Here is a 19330-nt window from a genome sequence, read left to right as displayed (position 1 = left end):
TGCTCCAGTCTTCTGTACGTGGTGCCTGTACGCCGAAAGTGTCCCGCAATTTTTCTGGCCACCGACAGCATCTCTTGCACGCCCCTGTCGTTTTTTAAAAAATTCTGCACCACCAAATTCAAGGTATGTGCAAAACATGGGACGTGCTGGAATTTGCCCATATTTAATGCACACACAATATTGCTGGCGTTATCCGATGCCACAAATCCACAGGAGAGTCCAATTGGGGTAAGCCATTCCGCGATGATCTTCCTCAGTTGCCGTAAGAGGTTTTCAGCTGTGTGCGTATTCTGGAAAGCGGTGATACAAAGCGTAGCCTGCCTAGGAAAGAGTTGGCGTTTGCGAGATGCTGCTACTGGTGCCGCCGCTGCTGTTCTTGCGGCGGGAGTCCATACATCTACCCAGTGGGCTGTCACAGTCATATAGTCCTGACCCTGCCCTGCTCCACTTGTCCACATGTCCGTGGTTAAGTGGACATTGGGTACAACTGCATTTTTTAGGACACTGGTGAGTCTTTTTCTGACGTCCGTGTACATTCTCGGTATCGCCTGCCTAGAGAAGTGGAACCTAGATGGTATTTGGTAACGGGGGCACACTGCCTCAATAAATTGTCTAGTTCCCTGTGAACTAACGGCGGATACCGGACGCACGTCTAACACCAACATAGTTGTCAAGGACTCAGTTATCCGCTTTGCAGTAGGATGACTGCTGTGATATTTCATCTTCCTCGCAAAGGACTGTTGAACAGTCAATTGCTTACTGGAAGTAGTACAAGTGGGCTTACGACTTCCCCTCTGGGATGACCATCGACTCCCAGCGGCAACAACAGCAGCGCCAGCAGCAGTAGGCGTTACACGCAAGGATGCATCGGAGGAATCCCAGGCAGGAGAGGACTCGTCAGAATTGCCAGTGACATGGCCTGCAGGACTATTGGCATTCCTGGGGAAGGAGGAAATTGACACTGAGGGAGTTGGTGGGGTGGTTTGCGTGAGCTTGGTTACAAGAGGAAGGGATTTACTGGTCAGTGGACTGCTTCCGCTGTCACCCAAAGTTTTTGAACTTGTCACTGACTTATTATGAATGCGCTGCAGGTGACGTATAAGGGAGGATGTTCCGAGGTGGTTAACGTCCTTACCCCTACTTATTACAGCTTGACAAAGGGAACACACGGCTTGACACCTGTTGTCCGCATTTCTGGTGAAATACCTCCACACCGAAGAGCTGATTTTTTTGGTATTTTCACCTGGCATGTCAACGGCCATATTCCTCCCACGGACAACAGGTGTCTCCCCGGGTGCCTGACTTAAACAAACCACCTCACCATCAGAATCCTCCTGGTCAATTTCCTCCCCAGCGCCAGCAACACCCATATCCTCCTCATCCTGGTGTACTTCAACACTGACATCTTCAATCTGACTATCAGGAACTGGACTGCGGGTGCTCCTTCCAGCACTTGCAGGGGGCGTGCAAATGGTGGAAGGCGCATGCTCTTCACGTCCAGTGTTGGGAAGGTCAGGCATCGCAACCGACACAATTGGACTCTCCTTGTGGATTTGGGATTTCAAAGAACGCACAGTTCTTTGCGGTGCTTTTGCCAGCTTGAGTCTTTTCAGTTTTCTAGCGAGAGGCTGAGTGCTTCCATCCTCATGTGAAGCTGAACCACTAGCCATGAACATAGGCCAGGGCCTCAGCCGTTCCTTGCCACTCCGTGTGGTAAATGGCATATTGGCAAGTTTACGCTTCTCCTCCGACAATTTTATTTTAGGTTTTGGAGTCCTTTTTTTACTGATATTTGGTGTTTTGGTTTTGACATGCTCTGTACTATGCCATTGGGCATCGGCCTTGGCAGACGACGTTGCTGGCATTTCATCGTCTCGGCCATGACTAGTGGCAGCAGCTTCAGCACGAGGTGGAAGTGGATCTTGATCTTTCCCTAATTTTGGAACCTCAACATTTTTGTTCTCCATATTTTAATAGGCACAACTAAAAGGCACCTCAGGTAAACAATGGAGATGGATGGATTGGATACAAGTATACAATTATGGACGGGCTGCCGAGTGCCGACACAGAGGTAGCCACAGCCGTGAACTACCGCACTGTACTGTGTCTGCTGCTAATATATAGACTGGTTGATAAAGAGATAGTATACTCGTAACTAGTATGTATGTATAAAGAAAGAAAAAAAAACCACGGTTAGGTGGTATATACAATTATGGACGGGCTGCCGAGTGCCGACACAGAGGTAGCCACAGCCGTGAACTACCGCACTGTACTGTGTCTGCTGCTAATATATAGACTGGTTGATAAAGAGATAGTATACTCGTAACTAGTATGTATGTATAAAGAAAGAAAAAAAAACCACGGTTAGGTATATACAATTATGGACGGGCTGCCGAGTGCCGACACAGAGGTAGCCACAGCCGTGAACTACCGCACTGTACTGTGTCTGCTGCTAATATATAGACTGGTTGATAAAGAGATAGTATACTCGTAACTAGTATGTATGTATAAAGAAAGAAAAAAAAACCACGGTTAGGTGGTATATACAATTATGGACGGGCTGCCGAGTGCCGACACAGAGGTAGCCACAGCCGTGAACTACCGCACTGTACTGTGTCTGCTGCTAATATATAGACTGGTTGATAAAGAGATAGTATACTCGTAACTAGTATGTATGTATAAAGAAAGAAAAAAAAACCACGGTTAGGTGGTATATACAATTATGGACGGGCTGCCGAGTGCCGACACAGAGGTAGCCACAGCCATGAACTACCGCACTGTACTGTGTCTGCTGCTAATATATAGACTGGTTGATAAAGAGATAGTATACTCGTAACTAGTATGTATGTATAAAGAAAGAAAAAAAAACCACGGTTAGGTGGTATATACAATTATGGACGGGCTGCCGAGTGCCGACACAGAGGTAGCCACAGCCGTGAACTACCGCACTGTACTGTGTCTGCTGCTAATATATAGACTGGTTGATAAAGAGATAGTATACTCGTAACTAGTATGTATGTATAAAGAAAGAAAAAAAAACCACGGTTAGGTGGTATATACAATTATGGACGGGCTGCCGAGTGCCGACACAGAGGTAGCCACAGCCGTGAACTACCGCACTGTACTGTGTCTGCTGCTAATATAGACTGGTTGATAAAGAGATAGTATACTCGTAACTAGTATGTATGTATAAAGAATGAAAAAAAAAACCACGGTTAGGTGGTATATACAATTATGGACGGGCTGCCGAGTGCCGACACAGAGGTAGCCACAGCCGTGAACTACCGCACTGTACTGTGTCTGCTGCTAATATATAGACTGGTTGATAAAGAGATAGTATACTCGTAACTAGTATGTATGTATAAAGAAAGAAAAAAAAACCACGGTTAGGTGGTATATACAATTATGGACGGGCTGCCGAGTGCCGACACAGAGGTAGCCACAGCCGTGAACTACCGCACTGTACTGTGTCTGCTGCTAATATATAGACTGGTTGATAAAGAGATAGTATACTCGTAACTAGTATGTATGTATAAAGAAAGAAAAAAAAACCACGGTTAGGTGGTATATACAATTATGGACGGGCTGCCGAGTGCCGACACAGAGGTAGCAACAGCCGTGAACTACCGCACTGTACTGTGTCTGCTGCTAATATAGACTGGTTGATAAAGAGATAGTATACTACTAATATTATATACTGGTGGTCAGGTCACTGGTCACTAGTCACACTGGCAGTGGCACTCCTGCAGCAAAAGTGTGCACTGTTTAATTTTAATATAATATTATGTACTCCTGGCTCCTGCTATAACCTATAACTGGCACTGCAGTAGTGCTCCCCAGTCTCCCCCACAATTATAAGCTGTGTGAGCTGAGCAGTCAGACAGATATATAATATATATAGATGATGCAGCACACTGGCCTGAGCCTGAGCAGTGCACACAGATATGGTATGTGACTGACTGAGTCACTGTGTGTATCGCTTTTTTCAGGCAGAGAACGGATATATTAAATAAACTGCACTGTGTGTCTGGTGGTCACTCACTATATAATATATTATGTACTCCTGGCTCCTGCTATAACCTATAACTGGCACTGCAGTAGTGCTCCCCAGTCTCCCCCACAATTATAAGCTGTGTGAGCTGAGCAGTCAGACAGATATATATAATATTATATATAGATAATAGATGATGCAGCACACTGGCCTGAGCCTGAGCAGTGCACACAGATATGGTATGTGACTGAGTCACTGTGTGCTGTGTATCGCTTTTTTCAGGCAGAGAACGGATTATATTATGTACTCCTGGCTCCTGCTATAACCTATAACTGGCACTGCAGTAGTGCTCCCCAGTCTCCCCCACAATTATAAGCTGTGTGAGCTGAGCAGTCAGACAGATATATATAATATTATATATAGATAATAGATGATGCAGCACACTGGCCTGAGCCTGAGCAGTGCACACAGATATGGTATGTGACTGAGTCACTGTGTGCTGTGTATCGCTTTTTTCAGGCAGAGAACGGATTATAAATAAAAGTGGTGGTCACTGGTCACTATCAGCAAAACTCTGCACTGTACACTACTGAGTACTCCTAATGCTCCCCAAAATTAGTAAATCAAGTGTCTCTCTAATCTATTCTAATTCTAAACGGAGAGGACGCCAGCCACGTCCTCTCCCTATCAATCTCAATGCACGTGTGAAAATGGCGGCGACGCGCGGCTCCTTATATAGAATCCGAGTCTCGCGATAGAATCCGAGCCTCGCGAGAATCCGACAGCGTCATGATGACGTTCGGGCGCGCTCGGGTCAACCGAGCAAGGCGGGAAGATCCGAGTCGCTCGGACCCGTGAAAAAAAACATGAAGTTCTGGCGGGTTCGGATTCAGAGAAACCGAACCCGCTCATCTCTAAGACAGAGTAAACAAGCCACGTTATTAGACACATAGACTGGATCAAGGGACATATATTAAGGAATCACGAGCCACATATATAAAACACAGATTCGGTTAATGGGAAGAACAGAATAAATGCAACTTTACCCTTTTAACAGAACTTACTGGGGTTAGGAGGAGGCCTCTAAACTTCTGCTTCTCTCTCTAGCAGGTGACCTCTAAGTAACTTAACAGGAGTTTTGTTAGAGATGGTATACATATAGAGTGCTCCCACCCAGGAAGCACAAAATATGTTAGATACCCACGAAGACTAATGTTGCATTTCACTGTTTTAGATGCATGTCCATCACAGGTAGAGGAAATTATCTCAAGGATACCGGGTTCCCTATGAACTTAGAATGGACAAGACACTGGATTGATGGCTGGGATAGTCCCAGTAGAGATATAACACACATAGAATTTTTTTGGGGGGAACAGACCGAATAGGGAATCATTCCCCGTAGTGCCTAATCCAGATGTCAAACTTTGTAAAATTTTCTTTGCCTCTACTAACTTATCTGTTACTAAACTCTGTGATTTGTCTTCAAAGTTTCCTCTTCATCCTCTTACGTTCACCGACAGGATTACAGTTCAAACGTCACATGCCTACTCGGTCTTTTCAGAGTTCTGCCCAACCCCAGTATATCTCACCAGCATAGGGACACCAGTATCAGTGTGCCTGGACATGCACAAAGGGTGGAGAATGGGAATACTGGTGAAGGGAGACTGTGCATAGACACCGATATACATGATGGTGTGACAGCCTGATGGTGAACGCAAATCTGACAAATTTTCTTTTTATTATTTCCCCTCTCTTTTCACTTTCCACAGATGGTTTACTTCACACAACTGATAATATACAACAGTTAAACACATTGAAATGCAAGATTTATGTTCCCTACAGAAAGGTCGCTGACCCGGAGAGAACCCGTGACAAAGAGCAGAGTGTAGAGAACATTGTATCACTGGAGTGTCTGTTCCAGGAAGGTTGAGAGACAGGACTGTTGAGACGACACCTGAGCGCGGAGAACAACAAGACCAGAGGCGGTTGTCGCACCAGTTTTTTTTAACATTTATATTATTTTCTCCATCTCCCACTACCCTCCTTCTCTCCTTCTCTTTCTCCCCCTTCTCGTTTCCCTTCTCTACCCTTAACAAGATGGACTTACCCCAAGAGACTGCGTTCCGGGTTTTCCTGTTAATCCTGTTGTTGACCAGGACAGTCTGTTTTGGTGAGGGTCCCAGAGAGGTCGAGAAGGGATCTGGAATGGGTTCTGATGGCGAGGACAGATTTGTAGAATCTCAAGAACAACACATCACTCGAACAAAGGCAAGTATCAGAAAGCGCTCTGGTAGTCAAGGAGCTCGGAGGCACTGTGAAGGGTTATTGTCTGAGGAAAATTGCATTTGTAGGAATTGTGAGAACATAGTCGAGGATGGGTGCATCCAAAGATGTCAGTCCAGTCTTAATATCAACATGGACCGTCATCCATTGAGTGATTACCACTCACTAGTGGGTAAGGTCTTAAACCAGACAGAATGCTGGGTGTGCTCACAAGTACCTCAACGTCAGAGCAAGTCAGGATTAGTACCATACCCTTTAGCAATAGATGAGGTACTCGAATTACGGGGTGGGAGACCGGTGGACAAGAAATGTAATATTTCTAGGCCCCCTAGCTTGAAGCTCCACCAATATCATGTAGATAGATCCTTAGTTTGTTTCAACATTTCCAATTACCGAAAACCGGGAAATTGGGAAGTGACCTGGAATAACCAAACAATGACCTTTTCACACAGAGCTGATAGGATACCCATAGACTCTGAACTTGTACGCCAAATAGCCAACAGTGTAAGGTATTTCCGGTATAGGAATACTCGAGTAAGCAAGACCATGTGGGTTGGAAAAGTATCACCAGGGTACTGTGCTCATATCATCCAGCCCGATACTTATACAGAGCAGATGGGAGAACTAGGGATTGGGTTTTTCACTTGGAAAGTTTGTAATATGGTGATGTCATATTTTGTCCCCTTTGTTCTCCCCGATGATGCCTATTTCATATGTGGGAGGAAGGCGTATAAGTGGCTTGCCCCAAACTCAGAAGGATTGTGTTATATTGGAAGAGTGTTGCCAGAGGTCATGATCATAACCCATGATAAGATGAAAGACATTCACCGCAGTGCTCAGGCTCCTTATACTCATACTCACTATGAACACATCGTCAAGAGACACCTCATAGAGAGGACAGAGCACGTAGCCTCTGATTTGATCCACAAATCCACCGGGATTCAATTCCTTCTCGCATTAGACATCACCCGTACTGCCAGAGGAATTATAAATTATAGGTACATCCATGCGCTAGCGAACTTGATAGATAATATCACTGAGATGTATGACGACACCTTCAGGTATACAGGAAGGGAGTTACAAGCTTACAAGATGGAACTGATCCAGCACAGGATGGTCCTTAATTATATCACAGCCGTGACGGGTGAGTACTGTGTCACTTTGGCAACTCAAGATGGTGTGAAGTGCTGCACGTATATTACAAACAGCACTGATGACCCAACCAAGATCATCGATCAAAAGATGGACGATATCTTGCAGTTGAAGTGGGAGTTCCGGAGGAGACACAACCTTACCCTGACTGCTGTGAGTAATGAACTGACCGGCTGGGTCTCATGGTTGAACCCACGCAATTGGTTCTCAGGTTTAGGAGAGTGGGCTCAAAATGTTATTATGAGTGTAGGGAAGTTTCTCCTTTGTATCCTGGGAGTCGTCATAATTATTGGCTTGATATTTAGGTTTGTTCGAATTCTAACGCGGCGCAAACACGGCACAAAATTGATGAGTCTAAGGAGCGGGGGCGCTGTTACAGCAGCAGATTTAATTTACGACCCATCCATAGAGACAGTGTTATGATAAGGATTGCAAATGAATTCCATGGCCTGTTTCTTTCACCCGTTTTTCCTTTGTCTCCCCCTCTGCCCAGATCCACCCATCCGGAAAAGACATCGACCCTACCCAAGAATGTTTATGAAAATGTTATGTGAATGTATTTTAGATATGTGTCTTATCTTCATCTTTACAACCTTCAGTTAATGACACACATAGTCGACAGGTGATATCCACATGTACTAGCACTCACATATGTTCCCCTTCCATGTATCATCAACTAAATGTGCACCCCATTTGTTGGAACAAGAAGCCGAAAAGAGCTCGGTAGTGTTTGTTGGCCCACTTACAGACCCTTAATATGGGATAAGAAGGATTTAATGTATACTTCGCAATACCTCGAAGCTTATCTAGAACATATACGGCACAATGATACATGCCCCTCAGACATGGATTCATACATACATACTTTTTACTGTCCCACTAGGTCATACATTTCCCACCTACAACTCTCCCCCGATCATCATGGTCTGTAAATATTGCTTTAATATTTTTCTGTTTAGTGATTAGATAGTGGCAGTTATTGGTGACTGCCAAAGGGTGGACTGTCAAAGTCAAAAAATATTGCAGTACACACGTACAAATTACATACAGATGGCCTGCTGCGCGTGTACTTGTTCTGCCGTACGTGCACATATCCGCAATTTGCGTACGGTCGCTCCCGCGGTCCTGCGCGTGGTGTGGGTATTTACGGCAGAGTTTGTGAACGCATGGAGGGCTATCAAAACATTACATATTTAATCCAAATAGTGCACATTGTACACATAGTCCCCTTGCACCACATCAGAAAATTATAGCTGTTTAAATGGTAACAGAACAAAGGGATTCACCTTTACAGGATAGGAGGGGACAGAACAAGGTTACAAGGTGGTGTTTGGTATCCAGCTGTAGGGTATTTTAAGGGAAACATTCTGGTGTTGGTTTGCGGAAGATCGCATGTTCCTGAGGATAGTTATGTGCAGAAGCAGAATATAGATATAAACTGTATTTACTGTACATTATGTATGCAGCGGGAATCCAGAGGAGACCACCTACAAGAGCAGTGAAAATAGACATCGCCCACCTATTCAAACAGACGTATGACCTCTCCTGTACTGTAAATGACCATCCCTGTGTCCAATGGACAAAGAGATTACAGTATCCATTGTGTTATGTTTTGGATGAAGTGAATAAAGAGAGCCTGCAGCAGGCTTGGTCACACAAGACTCTCAACGCAATCAACCTGATTGCGGAGGACCGGGCCGGGTTGCGCAAGCGAATCTACTCACTTATGTACATTGACTGTAGCCATTTACTCTGTTGTATTGTAGTGCATAATTTGTATTGTTAACCCCCTTTCAGAAATATTACTCTGTGGTGTCGGAACCCAGTGATTAACTACAAATCGGTGTTGTGTCCTCTTTTCCCTGCTAAGGTTTAAAGTGTAATAGCATCACACTGCATTGCTGCATAAGGTTTAAAGTGTAATAGCATCACACTGCATTGCTGCATACGGTTTAAAGTGTAATATCATTGCATTGCATTACTGCGAAGGTTTAAAGTGTATCTAAGTGTGTGTAAGGTATAGCTTTCATTCCTGCATATCCTTTTTAATAACAAATATATACATCAATGAGCTTTGGAACTCAGATAATGTGTGGGTGCATTGTTTTCTCTTAAGGGATACAGCTTTTGCGATGTACAGCGCACTTTTATCGTATATGGTAATAAGATGTGCCTGGCGTCTGCAATATATATTAGAGCGGGCATTTTAAATATTTGTGAGAAATCTAAAAATGGCATTCATAACATGTTTAAAACAGGGACAGTGCGCACAGAGTGTGTATCTCCTCTGCTTCTCCTCCTGCTGTGCGGCTGCCTGTACAGCTGGTCGCGATATAGCGGACAGAAGGAGGGGGTGGGCAGCCAACGCGCCCTTTAACTTTTCCAGCGCCCGGAGCTCGCGCTCCACTGGAGCCACCCTCACTACACCCCTGCACGCGGGTGTAGTATGATACATACCGCCGTAAGAATCACATATTGCAATGCGATTCTAGGTGCTAATACTGCACCTAGATCGCATTAGAAATGCTATACTTGTTATATGGGCCTCTAGATGAGTAGATGGAGGTACCTTAAAAGTGAAGTTTGCGTCAAACTGTATCTCCGATTCGCAACCTGTGACTCCACCTTTGTAAATAACCCGGCACTTCTCCTTTACAGCATCCTTTGGGAGTTTGAACAGGCGAAAGGTAGCAGAGACAAGCTTGTAGTCACCTTCCATAAACAAATACATATCAGGAAATACATCTTTTTAACGTATTCAGTAAAAGTTTATATGTTAAATGTGGTTCTCCGATCTCTAGGTCAACAATACGTAGGTCGACACTGTCTAGGTCGACCACTAGTGGTCAACAGTAAGTAGGCTGACATGGTTTCTAGGTCGACAGGGACTCTAGGTCGACATGTTCTAGGTTGACATGAGTATAAAAAAAAACAAAAAAAACATTTTTGAACTTTTTCATACTTTACAATCCACGTGAACTGCAATTGGGAACGGTAACCTTGCCCGAAGCTTGCGAGCCATGCGAGGGGACACAGTGCACTAATTGGGGATCCCGGTCACTGTACAGAGAAAACGACACCAACAAAAAGTGCAAAAACTCATGTCGACCGTATGTAATGTCGAACTACTGTAGTACATGTCGACCTAGAGTCCCTGTCGACCTAGAAACCATGTCGACCTACTTACTGTCGACCAATAGTGGTCGACCTAAGTGTGGTTGACCTTGCATACCACATCAGTTAAATGTACAGAAACTTTTGAACAATTGTTAAAAAATGTCTCTTTGACAGTAAAATTCACAATTCAGACTACATCATTCCCTAGGGTCAAAATGCTTTGGAAAACCCTGTTAAATTAACTCATCATAATTATTGTAGCTTATTTATAAGATGGCAATAAACTCTGCAGTGCCAAACAGTCAAAATTACAAATCATGCAAAATACAAATTACACATAACAACAGTACAAGTACAAATGAGGCTTACAATTTATTATTATTATTATTATTATCCTTTATTTATATGGCGCCACAAGGGATCCGTAGCGCCCAAATACAGAGTACATAAAAAAAATAATCAAAGGAAAATCACAGGAAAAGAGTAACTTATAGTTGAAGACAATATAGGACAAGTACAGGGTAAATAAAGATAGCTACCGCAGCAGACGACACTGACATAAGTATCAGGGTGTCAGAAAACCACAAGATTTGGTGCTGTCGAAGATGGTTTAATAAGCATATGAGGGGTTGAGGGCCCTGCTCACGAGATTTTACATTCGAGGGGCATACAAACAGGGGTGACACAGATGGGGTAGAATGTGAGCATGGGCCACAGAGGGTTAGGATGAGATTAGGCTGGGTTTGGTGAAGAAGAGTGTCTTCAGAGCCCGTTTGAAGTTTTGTAGAGAGGTGGAGAGTCTGCGGGGGAGGGGGAGGGAATTCCAGAGAAAGGGAGCAGCACGTGATTGAAGTTTGGAGTGGGAGAAGGGAATCAGTAGACAGGAGAGATGGCGTGCATTAGCGGGCAAAGAGGACGGGTGGGAGTGTAGAGGGAGATAAGGTCAGAGATGTAAATGGGAGAGGAGAGGAGAGGGTGAGTGCTTTGTAAGTGAGTGTGAGAAGTTTGAATTGATTTCTGAAAGGAAAGGGCAGCCAGTGAAGGGCTTGTAGGAGAGGGGAGGTGGATGTAGTGTGTTTGGTAAGGAAGATGGGCCGGGCTACAGCATTGAGGATAGATTGGAGCGGAGAGAGGTATTTGTCAGGGATAACAGTTAGGAAAAGATTACAGTAATCCAGTTTGGAAATGACCAGTGAGTGGATGATGGTCTTAGTAGCATCCTTGGCGAGAAAGGGTTAATCCTAGAAATATTTTTGAGATAAAAAAAGAGACAGTAGGGAGTGCCCTGCTTGTCAGAGCTTACAGGATATAACTAGACTGATATCACAGACAGTCCACTTGAATATTTAATGAATTCAAACATCTAATTACTGAAAGCATATTGTCCCTGTATATTGTTATGGGGAGGAGGGTATTGGGTGTAAAACTACCATGGTAGCAAAAGCTGCAGATGCTGGTGCTTGCCAACCCTACCAAATGCCTAGCATGCCGACAAGCTGTCACCATCCCCAGCACACTGAGGCTCCCCCTAGTGGCCAAGACATGGCTGGGGTGAGAAATTGTACACAGTGGGCACTTACAATAATAAGTGATATTTTTTTGTGAAGTACCCACTTCCATTTTTCAATCTCTCTTTTATTATGCTTGGCATTATTACTGTAATGATGTTGAGAGAAGCCCTGCTGAAGCCACATCTAGTGGTACAATTACTAACCTGTACCTCATACTTTTGATCTTATGCCCAGCGCCACAGCATGCCCACACACAGATAAACCATCCTTTTTACTCTCTATGTGCACAAATGTGTATTCTCCTTTGATATGTTTTGGAGACCCAGCAGGGTATGCATTTTAATAGACATTATATACTATGGGATGGCATGATGCCCACATCTGGGCCACCCAAGTAGGGCACCCTGAGGGCCCCAGGTCACCCACTGCCTCCACCTGTATTTCGCTGTCACCCTCTGCCTTCCATCTTACGTTGTCACCCTTTTCCTTTCCCTGTCAACCACTGCCGTGTGGCATATTGTTAAATTGGTTGGGGTGGTGAAGGGGAGCCCAAATTATATTTTTGCACCTGGCCCAAATTATATTTTTGCACCTGGGCTCACCACTCACAAGTTCCGCCACTGCTTTGGCTACTATTTGTAATCCGGATGTAGTGGTAATACCACAATCGTTGGCAGTGAATGCTACTTTCTGCAAAATGCTTAGTAAATCATATGCAACCACTTGCAGGAAGTCACATGGGGGTAATTCTGAGTTGATCGCAGCAGGATCTTTGTTAGCAGTTGGGCAAAACCATGTGCACTGCAGGGGAGGCAGATATAACATGCGCAGAGAGAGTTAGATTTGGGTGTGGTGTGTTCAATCTGCAATCTAAATTGCAGTGTAAAATAAAGCAGCCAGTATTTACCCTGCACAGAAACAAAATAACCCACCCAAATCTAACTCTCTCTGCACATGTTATTTCTCTAACGTCCTAGTGGATGCTGGGGACTCCGTCAGGACCATGGGGAATAGCGGCTCCGCAGGAGACAGGGCACAAAAGCAAGCTTTTAGGATCACATGGTGTGTACTGGCTCCTCCCCCTATGACCCTCCTCCAAGCCTCAGTTAGGTTTTTGTGCCCGGCCGAGAAGGGTGCAATCTAGGTGGCTCTCTTAAAGAGTTACTTAGAAAAAGTTTTTAGGTTCTTTATTTTCAGTGAGTCCTGCTGGCAACAGGCTCACTGCATCGAGGGACTTAGGGGAGAGATTTTCAACTCACCTGCGTGCAGGATGGATTGGATTCTTAGGCTACTGGACATAGCTCCAGAGGGAGTCGGAACACAGGGCTCGCCCTGGGGTTCGTCCCGGAGCCGCGCCGCCGACCCCCCTTGCAGACGCTGAAGATGAAGAGGTCCGGAACCAGGCGGCAGAAGACTCTCAGTCTTCATCAGGTAGCGCACAGCACTGCAGCTGTGCGCCATTGTTGTCAGCACACTTCACACAGCGGTCACGGAGGGTGCAGGGCGCTGGGGGGGGGCGCCCTGGGCAGCAATGTATAATACCTGTATGGCGAAAAATACATCACATATAGCCCTTGAGGCTATATGGATGTATTTAACCCCTGCCAGATATCTAAAACTCCGGAGAAGAAGCCCGCCGAAAAGGGGGCGGGGCCTATTCTCCTCAGCACACAGCGCCATTTTCCCTCACAGAAAGGCCGGTGGGAAGGCTCCCATGCTCTCCCCTGCACTGCACTACAGAAACAGGGTTAAAACAGAGAGGGGGCGCACTGATTTGGCGATATGTATATATATTAAAATGCTATAAGGGAGGAACACTTATATAAAGGTTGTCCCTGGATAATTATAGCGTTTTGGTGTGTGCTGGCAAACTCTCCCTCTGTCTCCCCAAAGGGCTAGTGGGTCCTGTCCTCTATCAGAGCATTCCCTATGTGTGTGCTGTATGTCGGTACGTGTGTGTCGACATGTATGAGGAAAATATTGGTGAGGAGGCGGAGCAAATTGCCTGTAATGGTGATGTCACTCTCTAGGGAGTCGACACCGGAATGGATGGCTTATTTATGGAAATTACGTGACAATGTCAACACGCTGCAAGCCGGTTGACGACATGAGAGGGCCGGCGAACAAATTAGTATCTGTCCAGGCGTCTCAAACACCGTCAGGGGCTGTAAAATGCCCATTTACCTCAGTCGGTCGACACAGACCCAGACACGGACACTGATTTCAGTGTCGACGGTGAAGAAACAAACGTATTTTCTTTTAGGGCCACACGTTAAGGGCAATGAAGGAGGTGTTACATATTTCTGATACTCCAAGTACCACAAAAAAGGGTATTATGTGTGAGGTGAAAAAACTACCTGTAGTTTTTCCTGAATCAGATAAATTAAATGAAGTGTGTGATGATGCGTGGGTTTCCCCCGATAGAAAATTATTGGCGGTATACCCTTTCCCGCCAGAAGTTAAGGCGCGGTGGGAAACACCCCTCAGGGTGGATAAGGCGCTCACACGCTTATCAGAACAAGTGGCGGTACCATCTACGGATAGGGCCGTACTTAAGGAGCCAGCTGATAGGAGGCTGAAAAATATCCTAAAAAGTATACACACACATGCTGGTGTTATACTGCGACCAGCGATCGCCTCAGCCTGGATGTGCAGAGCTGAGGTGGCTTGGTCGGATTCCCTGACTAAAAATATTGATACCTTTGACAGGGACAGTATTTTATTGACTATAGAGCATTTAAAGGATGCATTTCTATATATGCGAGATGCGCAGAGGGATATTTGCACTCTGGCATCAAGAGTAAATGCGATGTCCATATCTGCAAGAAGATGTTTATGGACACGACAGTGGTCAGGTGATGCAGATTCCAAACGGCACAAAGATGTATTGCCGTATAAAGGGGAGGAGTTATTTGGGGTCGGTCCATGGGACCTGGTGGCCAGGGCAACTGCTGGAAAATCCACCGTTTTTTACCCTAAGTCACATCTCTGCAGAAAAAGACACCGTCTTTTCAGCCTCAGTCCTTTCGTCCCTATAAGAGTCATATCTGCCCAGGGATAGAGGAAAGGGAAGAAGACTGCAGCAGGCAGCCCATTCCCAGGAACAGAAGCCCTCCACCGCTTCTACCAAGTTCTCAGCATGACGCTGGGACCGTACAGGACCCCTGGATCCTACAAGTAGTATCCAAGGGGTACAGATTGGAATGTCGAGAGGTTTCCCCCCTGTAGTCTGCTGTACCAATGTCTCCCTCCGACAGGGAGGCAGTATTGAAAACAATTCACAAGCTGTATTCCCAGCAGGTGATAATAAATTTACCCCTCCGACAACAAGGAAAGGGGTATTACTCCACACTATATGGTGGTACTGAAGGCTAGGTGATACCTATTCTAAATCTGAAAAATTTGAACACTTACAAGGGTTCAAATCCAGATGGAGTCACTCAGAGCAGTGATAGCAAAGAACAAGGGGACTATATGGTGTCCCGGGACATCAGGGATGCTTACCTCCATGTCCCAAAATTTGCCTTTTCTCACCAAGGGTACCTCAGGTTCGTGGTACAGAACTGTCACTATCAGTTTCAAGACGATGCCGTTGGATTGTCCAAGGCACCCCGGGTCCTTACCAAGGTAATGACCGAAAGGAGGATTCGTCTTCAAAGAAAATGGACGACCTCCTGATAAGAACAAGGTCCAGAGAACAGTTGGAGGTCGGAGTAGCACTATCTCAAGTAGTTCTACGACAGCACGGGTGGATTCTAAATATTCCAAAACCGCAGTTGTTCCGACGACACGTCTGCTGGTCCTAGGGATGATTCTGGACACAGTCCAGGAAAAGGTGTTTCTCCCAGAGGAGAAAGCCAGGGAGTTATCCGAGCTAATCGGGATCCTCCTAAAACCAGGAAAAGTGTCAGTGCATCATTGCACAAGAGTCCTGGTAAAAATGGTGGCTTATTACGAAGCGCTTCCATTCGGCAGATTTCACGCAAGAACTCTTCAGTGGGATCTGCTGGACAAATGGTCCGGATCGCATCTTCAGATGCATCAGCGGATAACTCTATATCCAAGGACAAGGGTGTCTCTCCTGTGGTGATTACAGAGTGCTCATCTTCTAGAGGGCCGCAGATTCGGCATTCAGGATTGGATGCTCGTGACCACGGAGGCCAGCCTGAGAGGCTGGGGAGCAGTCACACAAGGAGTGTGATCAAGTCCGGAGAATTCTCTCCACATAAATATACTGGAGCTAAGAGCAAATTTATAATGCTCTAAGCTTAGCAAGACCTCTGCTTCAAGGTCAGCCGGTATTGATCCAGTGGGATAACATCACGGCAGTCGCCCACGTAAACAGAAAGGGCGGCACAAGAAGCAGGAGGGCAGTGGCAAAACTGCAAGGATTTTTCGCTAGGCGGAAAATCATGTGATAGCACTGTCAGCAGTGTTCATTCCGGGAGTGGACGACTGGGAAGCAGACTTCCTCAGCAGGCACGACCTCCACCCGGGAGAGTGGGAACTTCATCGGGAAGTTTTCCGCATGATTGTGAACCGTTGGGAAAGACCAAAGGTGGACATGATGGCGTCCCGCCCGAACAAAAAAATGGGACAGGTATTGCGCCAGGTCACGAGACCTTCAGGCGATAGCTGTGGACGTCCTGGTAACACCGTGGGTGTAACAGTCGGTGTATGTGTTCCCTTCTCTGCTTCTCATAACCAAGGTATTGAGAATTATAAGACATAGAGGAGTAAGAACTATACTCGTGGCTCCGGATTGGCCAAGAGGGACTTGGTAACCGGAACTTCAAGAGATGCTCACAGAGGACTAATGGCCTCGGGAGCCAAGAAGGGATTTGCTTTCAGCAAGTACCATGTCTGTTCCAAGAGGAACCGTGGCATCGGCCTTTAAGAAAGGACCTGCTCCAGCAGGGACCTTGTCTGTTCCAAGACTTACCGCGACTGCGTTTTACGGCATGGCGGTTTGAACGCCGGATCCTAAGGGAAAAGGCTTTCCGGAAGAGGTCATACCTACCCTGGTCAAAGCCAGGAAGGAGGTGACCGCACAACGTTATCACCACATGTGGTAAAAATATGTTGCGTGGGTGAGGCCAGGAGGGCCCCACGAAAAAATTTCAACTAGGTCGATTTCTGCACTTCCTGCAAACAGGAGTGTCTATGAGCCTCAAATTGGGGTCCATTAAGGTTCAAGTTTCGGCCCTATAGATTTTCTTCCAGAAAGAATTGGCTTCAGTTCCTGAAGTCCAGACGTTTGTCAAGGGAGTATTGCATATACAGCCCTTGTGTGCCTCCAGTGGCACCGTGGGATCTCAACGTAGTGTTGGGATTCCTCAAATCATATTGGTTTGAACCACTCAAATCTGTGGATTTGAAATATCTCACATGGAAAGTGACCATGCTGTTGGCCCTGGCCTCGGCCAGGCGATTGTCAAAATTGGCGGCTTTGTCTTACAAAAGCCCATATTTGATTTTCCATTCGGACAGGGCAGAACTGCGGACTCGTCCCCAGTTTCTTCCTAAGGTGGTGTCAGCGTTTCACCTGAAACAACCTATTGTGGTGCCTGCGGCTACTAGGGACTTGGAGGACTCCAAGTTGCTAGACGTTGTCAGGGCCCTGAAAATATATATATATATATAATTCCAGGACGGCTGGAGTCAGAAAGTCTGACTTGCTGTTTATATTGTAGGCACCCAAAAAGCTGGGTGCTCCTGCTTCTAAGCAGACTATTGCTCGTTGGATTTGTAGTACAATTCAGCTTGCACATTCTGTGGCAGGCCTGCCACAGCCAAAATCTGTAAATGCCCATTCCACAAGGAAGGTGGGCTCATCTTGGGCGGCTGCCCGAGGGGTCTCGGCTTTACAACTTTGCCGAGCAGCTACTTGGTCAGGGGCAAACACGTTTGCTAAATTCTACAAATTTGATACCCTGGCTGAGGAGGACCTGGAGTTCTCTCATTCGGTGCTGCAGAGTCATCCGCACTCTCCCGCCCGTTTGGGAGCTTTGGTATAATCCCCATGGTCCTGACGGAGTCCCCAGCATCCACTAGGACGTTAGAGAAAATAAGATTTTACTTACCGATAAATCTATTTCTCATAGTCCGTAGTGGATGCTGGGCGCCCATCCCAAGTGCGGATTGTCTGCATTACTTGTACATAGTTATTGTTACAAAAAAATCGGGTTATTATTGTTGTGAGCCATCTTTTTTAGAGGCTACTTCATTGTTATCATACTGTTAACTGGGTTCAAAGCACAAGTTGTACGGTGTGATTGGTGTGGCTGGTATGAGTCTTACCCGGGATTCAAGATCCTTCCTTATTGTGTACGCTCGTCCGGGCACAGTACCTAACTGAGGCTTGGAGGAGGGTCATAGGGGGAGGAGCCAGTACACACCATGTGATCCTAAAAGCTTGCTTTTGTGCCCTGTCTCCTGCGGAGCCGCTATTCCCCATGGTCCTGACGGAGTCCCCAGCATCCACTACGGACTATGAGAAATAGATTTATCGGTAAGTAAAATCTTATTATCTGCCTCCCCTGCAGTGCACATGGTTTTGCCCAACTGCTAACAAAAATCCTGCTGCGATCAACTCAGAATTACCCCCATAGACTTCTAGTAGACTTCTAGTAAATTGGCTCCTGTGAATCATTTCCAGCATAAGGTTCACTCATTTCCGGTATGCAATAAATTCATGTATAAAGCTTACTAAATAAAGTGCTGTTAGTGCTAATCTAATACCACCTGATTAGCTTATTTTAATAAAATATTCTGAAAACCGGCACATATTATATTTCTATGCTATTTATTACAGCAGAACTTACAGTATGAAAGACTGTTTTGGTTTAGTAATGCAGGTTGAGTATCCCCTATCTAAAATTCAAAATCACAGATTTTTAGGTCCCATACTGAGATGACATATATATTATAATTATTATTATATATATATATATATATATATATATATATGTATGTATTATGTATATAATATATATGTCATTATCTCAGTAGGGGACCCAAAAATTGGGGATTTTGAATTTTGGATAAGGAATATGCAACCTGTAGTATGCATCATTTCAATAACAATGTAAACCTTATGAAGGAATTATAACCACAACTGGCGCACACCTGGCGCAAATTCTAGCATTGTATAGATGGACACAGCTTGAGATGAGTCTGACTGGACACACGAGTGGCACACGTCTTGGCCTACAGTATGTTCTGGGAGAAATGCGTCCAACTCAATAATGTATTTAGTGCAGTCAGTGAAGATAAC

The 19330-nt window shown here is 45.4% G+C and overlaps 1 protein-coding gene across 1 annotated transcript in view; it reads right to left on the bottom strand.

Annotated features, from left to right (window-relative positions):
- Positions 1-19330, bottom strand: part of LOC135058167 (arsenite methyltransferase-like) — a 134502-nt gene that overhangs the window by 42746 nt on the left and 72426 nt on the right. The window contains exon 6 of the mRNA XM_063963740.1: positions 9996-10138. Coding sequence (XP_063819810.1) covers positions 9996-10138 — 143 coding nt within the window. The remainder of the gene's footprint in view (positions 1-9995; positions 10139-19330) is intronic.

Source organism: Pseudophryne corroboree, chromosome 3, assembly GCF_028390025.1.
Source record: "Pseudophryne corroboree isolate aPseCor3 chromosome 3, aPseCor3.hap2, whole genome shotgun sequence".
In the NCBI taxonomy this organism is placed as follows: Eukaryota; Metazoa; Chordata; class Amphibia; order Anura; family Myobatrachidae; genus Pseudophryne; species Pseudophryne corroboree.
Note: the sequence above shows the minus strand (reverse complement) of the source record. Positions and strands in the feature narration are given on the sequence as shown.